The sequence below is a fragment of the Lagopus muta genome, chromosome 3, assembly GCF_023343835.1.
Source record: "Lagopus muta isolate bLagMut1 chromosome 3, bLagMut1 primary, whole genome shotgun sequence".
In the NCBI taxonomy this organism is placed as follows: domain Eukaryota; kingdom Metazoa; phylum Chordata; class Aves; order Galliformes; family Phasianidae; genus Lagopus; species Lagopus muta.
In genome coordinates this window covers 31,333,570-31,347,461 of record NC_064435.1, presented here as the reverse complement: position 1 = coordinate 31,347,461, position 13,892 = coordinate 31,333,570, and the positions used below count along the sequence as shown (strand labels likewise).

The following is a 13,892-nucleotide window of genomic DNA, read 5'->3' as shown; positions in this document are numbered from 1 at the left end:
ATAATTCAGTATCTGACTTGCTCATAAATTGTTTAAAGCCATTAGCTCTGAAATAACTCTGAAAATAACTCATCAATGGATTTAAAAAAAAAAAAAAAGATTGTTCACAGAGATTATCCAGCATTTCTTGAAACTGAATAAAAAACTCAATCAATAACCATCCAACTTTGTTTCACTGTATGCTACCCATATTCAGATTGAATAAAGCCTTCTACTGCACTGCTGAAAATATGTTGCAAAATTTTGAACTAAGATATTAAGTAAGAAAAATTAGACCCAAATGCAACTCTGATTTCATTATTATGTAAGTTAAAATGGACAAAATCTTAAGACACATGGAGAATTTTCACTTGCTACAATTCTGTCACAGAACTGGCATGTTTCGTCTTATAGTCCATTACAAACTCACTGGGAGCAAAAAAAGAGAATTTATATAAATAATTATTTCAATAACAAGACTGAAAAATATAAATACTATCATAAAAAGCAGTTATCCTTCCATACTTCACTCGTTGTAAAAAAGCCTATGTATATACTGAAATATTTTCCAATTTTATTACCTCAGCAGGAACTCAGAAAACATCAGTCAAACAAGTGAATAGGCAAATAGTATGTCCATTATGTTTTCAGTAACAGTCTACACACAGTCTTGGCTGGAAAAGTCAGGATTCAATCATTATCTACTTACCACAACTATCTGCGGTATTTCTAAGTCACCAGCTACTGCAATATATTGATGAATTAGATGAGAAAAAATGTTTTGTCATTACATAATGTCCTTCCATAAATGATCTCGTCTATACGACCTTAAACAAACTGATGTTATATAAAGACACTTGTTAAAATTCTAGCTTACTTAACCTTAAAATAACCATGACATTTAAGTAAAAACTATTTTGTTCTTCATGAGGTTAGGTCTTGATAGACAGACAGACAAACAGATTGATTGACTGATTTTACTGAAACTCTTTCAGTACACCCAATTTGAAACTGTAGTATCACAGGAGACTTAAACTGTATATATTTTATGTAATAACTGATGTTAAATGCTAGTGAGAAAAGTCCTTTAAAACATTTCACAGCTTGACTCTGGAAGATTATGGGAACATACAGTTTTGTTAAAAATAAGACCTTATAAATCTTTGTAATGGGAAATTTCTACAGATATAATATGAAAAAGACATAAGCAAAACACCTACACTATTATTTCTACATTATAATTTCTGCACAGTAAGGATCCAACAATATAATGGCGTCCCATGCAATCTACAATCTAGATGAAGTAAAAGAACCAATATAAATGCAGAAAGATACTATTCCTATTAGTAAATGAAGCTAGAGTGCTGACAGATCATGGTGCTTGTAAAAGCAGCAAAAAAGTGATCTTTGAGGGTGTGAAGTAATTAGGAGAGTGCCTAAGTACAACCAGACAGTGACCTGTTTAGGCAAGACTATTCATTAACAGATTAAGAAGGGAATAAGAACTGTGATGATGAAAACAAAAGCATGACCTGTATATAGAAGAGATGAAAGAATGAGCAAGTCTGAAAGACAAGGATAGAGAGGCTGCTGAAGCTAAGAAGGTCAAGGGGGACATCAACAAACACAGCATAGGTATGAGTGAAGATGAAATCAGAGGAGGAGAAAACCGTGGGGGAGTGGAAGTCATAGGGCTAAGATGTTTGATGTAAGTAAAGAGGATGGAGGGGAGAATGGAAAATTAAGTCTTGGTTCTGACAGCAAGAACGCCTCAGTTCAAGATCTTTAAGGAAAATATTACTGTAGACTAATGGCAATGTAGCTGGTGGGTTCCAGGTGAGAAAAAGGGTGGGGATCGGAAAAGGACAAAAGTGAAAGTATTTACAGAAATGCAGTATTGAGGTTAATTGAGGGATACTGCTCAGTTTGCTTGGCTGAACAAAGAAGATTAAGTGCAGATCATTTTCAGAATGAGATTCTTAAATCTGAATTTGAGAGTTAACATCAAGAAAGAGCTTTGCGCTGATATTTCCCACTCAGTTTTTTTCAAAGGAATGGACATGCAACTTTGAACAAACATAATTCATATAGCAAATTTAGAAGACTTGGAAAAGCAAAAGCTGAATTTCTCTGAAATCAACTACCCAGACAGCTGGCTATCTACTGCCATGGTGGCAGTTCTCTCTTACCCATTTATACATTACAGGCTTTGTGGTTAAGCAATCTCCTAAAAAAGCTAAGACTTGTTTTTTTTCTCAGCCTCAGAACATTTAAACCATTGCTCTCACAGCTCAAGTGTATGTTTCTCATTTACGCTTAATCTATGCTATTCAAGAACCAAGGAACAGGTTGCTTGCAACATTTTTGTTTAACCTGTACCTAAAATACACAGAAGGTATTTTGTGCAAACTACTATAATACATGACTGCACCTTCACTTAAAAATGTTTTAATCAACAGATAATCAATAGTACAATGTCATGATTGCTTTAGATCATACTTTCTCTGTGGATTTATTGCATTTTGACAATATCTGATCCTTGAATCTCTGTTGGCAGATCATAGTGATCATTAGATACACATCTCCACACAGAGGTTTCCATTACCCAGATTACTCTGTACCTCGTGAGTACTCTCCTAGTGAAGAAGGAAACTGAACCTACATTGTAAGCCTCTCAACTTTCTGGATGCGTGTTTAAAACAGTAGGTATGCTAGAAATATACATCTATACTCAGCAGTGATGGCATCACATCTGAAGACGCAAAACTTGTATTATTTTTATTACCTAACCAAGCATCTCAAAAGGAAGGACACTTGGGGAATGGAGGAGGACCAACAGTCTCGCACACCTCAGTTGTGCCCAAATCCCGTATCACATACAGACACACTGATTTGAATCCTTCCAGAAACAACAGTACTTAGTACTGAGTAAAAATGCATACAATGCACTGGAAATCACCTCTGAAATACCCCAGAAGGAATTAAATGTTTCAGCAAAATGTAACACAGATAAACTTCATTTTAAAATGTCTGAAGTATAAAATAAAAACTTTACACCCAAATTGTACACTTCTGTTACTGTTCATAGAAATACACAGGTATTAAATTAACTACTGTAAGTCTTCATCAAAATCCCCAGCTGGAAAATAAGCATACAAAGGACTATTTTAAAAAGTTTTTATAAAACCATCAAGTGCCAGCACTATGTAGTTCACATAATTTTTATTTCCTCCAAAGTGAAGATACTCCCTTATAAAAGTTGATAACTTATTTATTGTGCTCCTATTTCTCCACCTCCATCTCCCTACCCACCCCCCCAAAAAAACCCTGAGATTTCTAAATACAAATTTGAATGTAACCATACAGTTAGGGTTTACATTAATGGACAAATGCTGAAATTTCTCATTACAGATTTAAGAAACTTCTGAATATCTAATTGCTTTTGTTCTCTCACAGCTTGTTTTCTACTGAGAACAATTGCAAGAGATCATGTATCTTTGTTCCTTAGGAGATCATCTGTTCCTGCTGCTCATTTACCATCTGAAATCATTGTCATCTGTTAGTGACAATCTAACCATCTTCACAGTGACTAACTGTGATGTCACAAACAAATGATTATGATTTCAGGTGGTGAACAAACAGCAGGAGCAGATGTACTTTGAAGAACAAAGATTGTAAAGTCACACAGGAATCCTTAGTAATAAAATGTTAGGCAGTAAAAACAAAAAGCCTGTCCTTTACTGAGAGGTAGGCTTCTTCTGAATGCAATTGTTTTATCATTAGTTTTTTGATATTTATTTTGTGGAGACCAACATTTCTGGAAATAGATAAAGGAAATCTAGTCTATGAAAACTGAGGGTAGGACAGAAAAGAAAAATTATGAAAGCAATTTTTTTTTTCCTTTTCAGAAATATAAAGAAACCTCAAATTATTTTTTCCTTTTGAGTTTTACACAGTTATGTTCTTAATTTTGCAATATTTTGTGCCTCATCTACAGCTTCTCCTAGAACACATGCTGTATGACATGTATGATTATCCCTATCCAGAAAAACAAAACCAAAAGCTGAATGTTCCCAAGAGACAACAGTTTGCATTAGGACTGTTTATTTGTTTCACATTTTGTTTTTGTGAGTACTTGCTTAAGTCAAATCCTAAGAAATAAATGAGCATCCTGTTAACAGTAAACATCTTCTACATGGGCTGCAAATATTTGTGTTGTGCTCAAAGAATACTGGCTTCAACATCACTTTCAGGAGCATCATGGAAAAATCTCACTCATGTCTCTGTTATTCCACGTGTGGAAGATGTCTGAGATCTTCCAAGCAAAGGAACAAACAGGTTCTTGTCTCAAGCCATCTTTGGGATTGTGAAATGAAGATGAAAGGTAAAGAAGTAAATCAGTGGGAAGAAGCTTTGCCAATGAGTAGGAGGAACAGAAATGAAGTCTGCTGCAACGGTAGCTACAAAAGCACATGAGGTAGGGGAACAGGAGAAATTTCAAGGACATGTAACAGGAAATACTAAAAACGCATCAAGTATGTAGGAGGATAGACTGAAGGGTATTTCTCAGCCAAAACAAACTACATAATAAAAGCACAATGGAATCTGCTCTTCAACTCCACTTTTTTTGTTTCTGTTGTACTACAACGTACAACTTCACTTTACTATTCCGGTTTTATTTCACATAGTTTTATATCAAAATTTAGTGCACTATGTACACAAAGAAAGAGTACCTGCCTGTGAAAGGAAACTGATGAATAATACGCTGGGCTAACAGGATACAGTAAAATTCCTAGAATAAAATTATTAGAAATCCAAATAGGAGATGCCAAATGGTAGATGCAGCGATCTTAGAGCCTATCCTAGGTTTTCAAGACTGCTTAAAATTAAATTTTAGGATTACAACAAATGCAAACATCAAGTGAATACTGCATACGTATTGAAACCCTTCCTATTCCGTCAAATGACAGCACAGCCCCTCCAAAAACAAAAACGATACACTGTAGTCAGCTAGTTAGCATGAATGAGTCCTCTAGACTAGAAGAGGGAGTGAAGGACGCAGGGGATTAAGCACAATGGTGTCTGAATAGCACTGTCAGAAAAAAAGATGATGGCTACTGACATATTTAGTACCCCTCATTTGATTTCCAATTTACTTGGGTATCATAAGAATGAAAATTAGACCATCTAGGAATGTCTTCCATGCATTAGAAATGCAATCTAGACTGTAAATCTGTTCTGTACTACAGAGTGTGGTATCTGAAAATACGTCTGTGCCAATGCAAGAAAAAGAGTCCTTTGGTTACCACAGGTTTACAACACAATGATTGCTGATCCTGTTTCCTGTTGAATGAGTTTGCCTTCACCTTCTAGATCTGGCTTTACATGTATGTTCAACAAAGTACTCTTACCAGGTAAAGCATAATATTTTCTTGTTGGTGTAGCAGATGGTAGTAAATGGTCATCCTATTATCTGTACATATCTTTGCTACAAGGCATGGTGAGGATAACAGAGAAAAGCTTGAGGTCTTATTTTGCTGTCCTAAACTTCAATATGTTAACATTTGAAGATGTTAACAATTGTAGATGATAATGGGCCATGTCCCTACAGATTTTAACAATACGAACAGCAATAATCTAGTACTGGTAAGGACTTCCTTCAAGGCAGGGCTTGAAGGAAGCAATTAAAAATAAGTCTTAGATCTTGTAATATCCTCCATTTCAAGGAAAAAATAATGGCATATGTTGAACCAAGGTCACTAGAAATACTGGCAAGACTTTGGGGTAAATTGAAGCACAAATTATTCCTCAATTCTTCCCCAGGTCCAGCAACTGAGAAGACTCCATATATAGTTGAAGAGTACTGAATTCTCTTAAAAACTACATTTTGGACTAAGTCAGATGTCAAATTCAGATGTGTAATAGAGAAAAAAAAGACAGCTAATATACTTTCACCTCTATTACAATTCATAGTTTAGAGACGACATTTGAGACTCTTATGAGGTTCAAAAATCAACATGGTTCTAAAGAATTAGGTACTCATGGAAAAGTGAATTTGACCTTTTCCACACTACACCAAGTCCAGAGCTGGGAAAAATTGTAGAAAAATGGGATGGTTTGGGTTGGTAGGGAACTTACAGACCATCTAGTTCCAGCTCCTACCAGGGGCAGGGACAAGTCCCACTACACCAGGGACCAGACCAAAGCCCCATCCAGCCTGGCCTTGCACATATCCAGAGATTCAACAGCTTCTCTCAGAGACCTGTCCTGAGAGACCCTGTCACTACCCCCACAGTGAAGAATTTCTTTCTTGTATCTAACTTAAACCTACCCACCTCCAGTTCAAAACCATTACCCTTCATCCTATCTCTGCACTCCCTGATAAAAGAATCTCTCCCCATCTTTCCTGTGATTCCCTTTAGGTACTGGAAGGCTGCTATACAGTCTCCCTGGAGCTTTCACTTCTCTCAGCTGAGCAACTTCAACCTCTCACCCTGTCTTTGTTGGAGAGGTACATTCAGCCCTCTAATCTTCCTTGTGGCCTCCTCTGGACCTGCTCCAGCATGTCTGTGACTTTTTTAAGCCATCCTTTGCCAGCTTAATCTATCAGAAAGACCTACAGGCTTGTCCTATTTGTTAACAACTGTAGTGTCTGCAGTGAAACTGAAGCTGGTCTTCACCAGCAAGGTCTCCCATGTCTTTGGGTGCATAGACAGGTCTCAAGGAGGAAGACAGAAACCACTAGAAGTGGAAGCTGATGTGATTTCTAGAGAAAATTTCAATCCATAGAAGTCCACTGGACCAAATGAGATATATCTCTGGGTTCCAAATGAACAATTTTTTGTCTTTTGTGGCCACTATCTGTCATCCTTGAAGAGCCACGCAGATCAGGGGAAGTCTCCAACAACTAGAGAAAAACCTCATCATCTTTTTAAAAAAAGGCAAGCTGGTCAGCCTTACTTTAGTCCCTAGGCCAGGGACTAAAAGGGACTTCCTCACGCAGGAAGTCTTCTAAAAGCCATTACAGACACACACAGGAGAAAAAAAAGTTGCTGGGAAAAATCAGCATGAATTTATCAAAGACAGAATAAATACCTAAACAATAATAAATGCCTGAACAACCTGATTGTCTTTTATGATAGAAAAATTGGATTTATGAATAAAGTGAGAACTATGGATGTAATTTGCCTTGATTTTAGCAAGGCTTTGACACAATATCCCACAGCATCGTTGTAGACAAGCTGGGATCTTAGAGTCTAGAAAATTTAATTTTAAATGATGAAAAACTGCTTGCAGGACAGTGGTATGCTTTGTGAGATCTAATAGTAGCTTTCCAATACCTAAGAAAAGTTTGTCAAAATGATGGAGTTGGGCACTTCACAGAGGGAAGGTAGCAGCAAAACAGGAAATGATCATCATAAACAAACATGTTCCAACTGGATAAAAATAAAAAACACATGAATAAATAAATCAGTGTGAGGAAAATTATACGTTGTTCTGAGAAGCTGTGACATCTCCACCCTTGGAGAAGAAGAAGATGCATAAGATACATGCAGCCTTGCTGGAATGCGGTACTGACTCTGCAATTCAGATACTTCTTTAATTCCCCAACAACCTGCAAGACTCAGTGGTTTAATAAAATCATAACTGATTTTATTAAATGAGCAAATAAAAAATGTTGAAAATAAGGGTAAGTGAAAATCATCTTGTTCCTGCATTTATTCACATCTATATTCACAGACAGGATACTTCAGACTTTAGTGATCAAATTGCAAATCTAGAGAAAACATTTCAATTGGCTTGAATAATCTAAATCCTACAGAGACTAAAAGAACCAAGAATAAATACGAATGTAGGAAACTATACTTACTGCTACTTGTTGGCTCAGTAAACCCAACATTCTGTCCGTTCCAACTCTTGTTTTCTCCAAGCTGAAACAGAGACAAAAGAAAGAGACAAATAAGTAAAGATTAAACTATTACTTAAACAGCACAATCATATTTATAAATTTAATTGAAAAATTCTAAAAAGGGTGACTTGGGATTGCCACCTTTGCTCACACATCTTTGCTAACATATTTTACTTTTGGTCTAAAGTAGGTTATTTAAGGAATGTACCCTTCATGAATAAACATTAATAACTACTGCCTAACACTGAAATATAAATATTTCTCCAAGGATTAGGCTCTACTCAATGTTACCAAATCAGACTTAAAATTAAATGTTAAAAGCAGCTCTCAACTGAAAATATACACAGACTACAGAGAAACTACATTCTAAAACAAGAAGATCCTAATATCTGCTTATGAAAGAATGCATAAATAATGCAAAGTACTTGAGTGTAATTTTAAAATATCTACTTGCTAGGAATCCACTTAGTTACATAAGTAAAACCAAAACAGATTCCTGTGATTTTTTTTTTCTAATATATAGGGTTTTTGAGGAAGGTAATGGTCTTCACAGGGATTATAATTGAATCACAGAATCATAGAACTGGTTATGCATAACACTGGGTATTATGTGATACAGGAAAAGGAAGCAATTAACGTATGATGTTCAGAATAAAACAATTCTTGAAATCTACAAAGTAAATGAAGTGTCAGTATTCTAGATTTATGTATAAATGTAGAGAAATGTCCTCATGAACTGTGAGCTATTGACTGTCAGATCAATTAATGTGACACAAATGATCCTTTTCAAATTTCACTGAGATGCAGACACAGACAGAAAATCCTCACTATCAGTACAAGCTGAGGGATGCAAGGATGGAGCACAGTCCTGCCAAAAAGGACTCGGGGGTACTGGTGTATGGCAAGCTAAATATGAGCCAGCAAAGTGACCTTGCAGCCCAGAAAGCCAACCATATGCTGAGCTGCACAAAAAGAAGTATAGCCAGCAGGTCGAGGAAAGTAATCCTGCCCCTCTACTCTGTGCTGGTGAGACCTCACTTGGAGTACTGCATCCAGATGTGGAGTCCTCAGCACAGGAAAGACATGGACCTGCTGGAGAATATCCAGACAAGGGACACAAAAATGATCAAAAGGATGGAACATCCCCCCTGTGGGGACAGGCTGAGAGAGCTGGGGCTGTTCAGCCCGGAGAAGAGAAGGCCCTGGAGAGACCGGATAGCAGTGTTTCAGTATCTAAAGGGGGGGCTGCAAGAAGGAAGGGGACAGACTTCAGCAGGGTTTGTTGTGACACAACAAGGGAAAATGGTTTCAAAACTAAAAAAGGGGAGTTTTAGACTGGATAAGAAAAAAGTTTTTTAGGGTAAGGGTAGTGAAACATTGGAACATGTTATCCAGAGAGGTGGTGGATGTCCTGTCTCTGGAGACATTCAAATCAGGCTGGACAGGCCTTGGAGCAACTTGATGTAGCTGTAGGTGTCCCTGCTCAGTGCAAGGGAGTTGGACAAGATGACCTTTAAGTGTCTCTTCCAACTCAGATGATTCTATGATTCTGTGGCAGGTCTTAGAGACAGATGTCTCTCAAACTGGATACACAATTCCACAAACTTAATTTCACTTAACTTATTTTATTCATAGAATGAATAAAAATATTATAAGTATATCCAGAGAAAAGACAGTTCTTCAAAAGAATACACAATCTGAATCTGCAAATATGTTTGTATGTGTATGTGCTGTTACAACAGCATGGTTTTAGCATGAATCCACAAAAATATGACTGCAAACTCTCCCAAATGCACTGCTACAACATGAATAAACTTCTAACACTCTTCCCATTCCCCTCTTTTGCTGTTTATTATTTTCATCATGATGGAGAATTTAACAAGAGTTCGACTGTCCATAAATTATTCTTAGTGCTGCTGTCTCCCACAGATGTAACATACTCCAGTTTTCTTCTAAGAGAAGAAAGATGGCAATACGAAACGAAAAGGCGAAAAAATGAAAAAGTGAAAGCATTACTTTCCATTCTCACCTGTAGAATATAATTTTGGTAGCTAAAAAAATCTCCCAGGGCACTAACTCAGTGCTCTGCACTTATGCTACCAATGTGAAAATCAGTGAAAAACAGTGAAAATTCTCCATTTAGAGGCCAACTTGGTCTAGCTAATATGCATTGGGCTCCACTTGGCATGCAAAGAAACAAGCAAAAATCTTCTAATGGCACATCTTTACAGTGCAATTTATACAGAAGGAATTTTACAATGGTCAAATTGGTAGAGCTCTAACAGCTATTTTCCTTCTTCTCCAGCACCAGACATGTCTTGATTGAGGAGATTATCTGAGGAGGTCCCAGTTAGTGTAGCAAGAATGCTACAATTTTTAGTGCTGAATTAAAGCATCCTTCAGATCAATCAGAAGGCTATATTTCACTCATACTGTGTACAGATACCATGAGAATTCTTGTCAAAAGAAACAGTCTGACACTCCAGATTTAAACAATGAAACAGAGTTCCAATGAACTCTGGAAATAAATAAATAAATTACTGCACTAACTCTTTGTTTTATGTGTTCACAGTATTTTGATCTGGTAATAAGAGTCCCAAACCCAGATGGTACTACTATCTCTCCTGCTCTATGTGTAGAGCACTTGTTCAGTTTGAGAACTGTTTTTTTTTTTTAAATCTATACTAAATATCATGTTTATGTGCTTTACATGGTCAGTCTACTGTATACAGAAAATCAATTCAGATGTTCTAAAAATATTTTATGTCCTTTAGCCCAACAAAGCTATAAAAAAAAAAGATTATCTTGAATGCACCCATTTCACAAATCTTGAGTAGTGCACATTTTGTGTATACAGTATCATATTTGATCATTATGTTCAAAATAATATTAGGCTTCTGTGCTTTACCCCAATTCTAAGATCTCTATTTCTGCAAATATGTAATTACACTTGTTTTACTGTCTTTTTTTTTTTTTTTTTTGGACAATGCATAGGATGCAAGAAAATAAAGCAGCATCACCCCTTCCATAACCACTCAACAGCACTACAAACAGATTTATCATGTGGTCCCTATAAATGCCCAGCAGAACATTCTGTTGACCTGAGTCAACAGTTGGCTTATGCAGCCACAGCAAACATTTAAGCTGTGATCAAAATATACACATGGAGGAACCGTGTGTGTGTGTGTGTGTATGACAGAAGCTGTCCAGAGTCCACAGCTTAGCCAGATGCCTTGCTCTGATCTTGTCAGGACACAAAAAGTAAAACTTTAACACCTACTTTGATTACAAAACCTTTAATCAACGAAGTCAGGATGGGCCAGGAGTGCTACTCCTAGAATTATTCTAGAATATATTCAATGGGAAGACAAATAGCAGTGAGTACTTTATGTATGAAAATTAATGACAACATTCTTCCCCATTCCAGAAGAGGTGTCCTCTCATTGTACCTATAGCAGTATAAAAGAGGAATATTTTTAAGCAGAAATATAAACACAAGTTACATGTACAATTTTGCATACAACTTCCTTCTGAAACTACATTTCTGTTCTCTATTGCTCTTACTACACTTATACTGCCTGCTGCCTTGAAATGAAGGCTGATCTCTGACATGCAACCCAGCACATTGCACAAGTTTAAGGTTCTGTTCATACCAAGTGATTAGCTGGTATGGCTAAGAAATCTAGACAAAGATAGAATTTTGGCATCACAATTGGTTCTCACCTTTTCTGTCTGGTCTTGAAGAGGAGTAGAGGCTTTGTAACCCAGCTGTAGCAACATTGCTTCTGCTGCATTTCTTTTAGCTATCTTCTTGTTTGGGCCTGTTCCAGTAGTAATCTCATTACCTACTTTTACCTTAAAAAGAAAATATTAATCATAATTACAAAAAATGCAAGACCGTTTAACATCGCCACACAATAATCTTGTTGACCTACCATCAGCTCTTCTGATAAAGATTCAATCCTGTAAAAGTAAGAACAGTACCAAAGTGGATTACAATATTGCTTCCAAACTTAAAGCTTGTTGGGATTTTTCAAGATCCACAAACTTATACCAAAGAGCTACATTTCTATTTATCTTTTTTCCACCAACATCTGTGTCAATCCCGTTCTCTCTGCTGAACATCTTCCCCAGTTATGTTTCTCACTCTCTCCTAACATTAGAATAACCTGGACTCCCTGGTACAAGCCTTCAGCAGCTTGCCAGCGTCAGCAGGACAATATCCTGAGCAACGGAGAGACAAACAATGACCCAGAGATTGTGGTTCAAAAAGAGCAGTTTTTCAGATGGATGAAAACTATGTTCACTTTCCTTCCACCTCATTGCACTGCAAGAAATGCAGGAGTAGGAGCCGTTTCCTTTTTCTGTCTTCACACCTGAAAGCTTTTATCAAAACTTTCTCTGAAAACAAGGCTCCCTCACTGCTGGACCTGTGTTTGTACTGTCCAAAGCACTTCCAACAAACAAGATGCCTTTCACACCGCAAAGACAAGTTAAAATGTCAAAAAAAAAAAAAAAAAAAAAAAAAAGACAAACTATAGATGATGAATATCCTCAAGTCTCAAGCTCATTCTTTGAGTTTTGTACCACTTTTACCCTATTGAGGCTGTATGCATCTGATCTGAGGCATTAGTACTGTCACTGCAATTCATTTGTGCATTATTCAAAGTTCTTGAATAGCTATACTTCAGTTTGTCCACTAAGGTATTTTATTTTCCAAATTATCTCTGGAAATAATACATGGTTCCAAACCATGTTTTAAAAAAAAAAAAAAAAGAAACAGAAAATAAAATAAAAACAATAAAATACTCAAGGCAATCTGAATAAGAGAAAGCTTAGAGGTCAGTGAGATGAAGCATTCTGTACTGAGCTTAAAAGATGACAAAAACAGGCACACAGCTCTTAAATAAATAGTATGTGTTATTCAGTAATTTATGGTATTCAGTAATTATTCACTTTCCTCAAATTTTCATATATATTTTTTCCTAAAACTTTTAAGTTTTTTTTACTCAAATACCTATTAATTCTAAATAGAAAGAAGAGGTTGTAAATAAATGATCACGAACATCCCTTCAAAATACATATATAATTAAACAAAAACATTCAACCACATAAAACAGAAATATTAATAACCTTAATATAAAACCTTTATGATCTATGTAGATCAGAAATTTCAATCAGAAAACAGCCAATCTACTACAAGCTTATATGCAATAAAACTGAGAGACCTTAATGGGACAAGACAAAATGATAATTTACAACATAACCCACAATAAATCAACGTTCTGCTATTTCTCAGACCTGTAAAACTGGTTTAGCTATTATTATAACCTCTATCAAGGATTAAAGGCCTGACTACAAAGAGAAAGAGCTTTCTGAAATTAACTTTGGGAACAGAACACCAACTAATGTCATCAGAGGTTTTCTTCTGTTTATCTAGTGGTCAGGACAAGTAATTGGATCCATTTCATCACATCTAAACTAGCTCTTTGTGTGACAGATAAAAATGAACATATTATCTTTAGATATTTTACTTCCACATTCAATTAAATTAAATGAAAACACTGTTTAAGTAGTTTATACAAAGGCTTTATATTCTGATAAGGTCTTTTGCACGTCATAATGAATCCACAGAGACTTCCTGAAGTCAGGAGAAGCAGAAGTATGTTTTTGTGTGAAAGAATTAGAAAAGGGTAAATATATGGCTACAGTGTTTAGAAGTATATATGAAAAGCAAACCCTCTATGAAATTTCTTTGATTTTTTTTCTTCACAGGTCTCAGATAGTGGAATCTTTTATGTATTCACTGCTCTTAAGATTCTTTTTTTTATTCATGCCAAATGCTTTACCACTGCTGAGAATTCTTCAGTGGAAAGCCAAATTCTCAGCTCATCATTCTAATACTGGACTGTGTTACACAGCACTTTGCTGACTCCACATGGAACCATCTCTAACTGGGGCAGGATTTGAGCACAGCAAAAAATATGGTCTTTTTCAAATATTT

At 36.1% G+C, this 13,892-nt stretch overlaps 1 protein-coding gene across 5 annotated transcripts in view; it reads right to left on the bottom strand.

The window, feature by feature from the left end:
- Nucleotides 1–13,892, bottom strand: part of STAU2 (staufen double-stranded RNA binding protein 2) — a 165,590-nt gene that overhangs the window by 85,078 nt on the left and 66,620 nt on the right. For all 5 annotated transcript variants that reach the window (XM_048938628.1, XM_048938631.1, XM_048938627.1 and 2 more), the window contains exons 10-11: nt 11,612–11,743; nt 7,850–7,910 (exon numbers count right to left, since the gene is read on the bottom strand). In XM_048938628.1, coding sequence (XP_048794585.1) covers nt 7,850–7,910; nt 11,612–11,743 — 193 coding nt within the window. The remainder of the gene's footprint in view (nt 1–7,849; nt 7,911–11,611; nt 11,744–13,892) is intronic.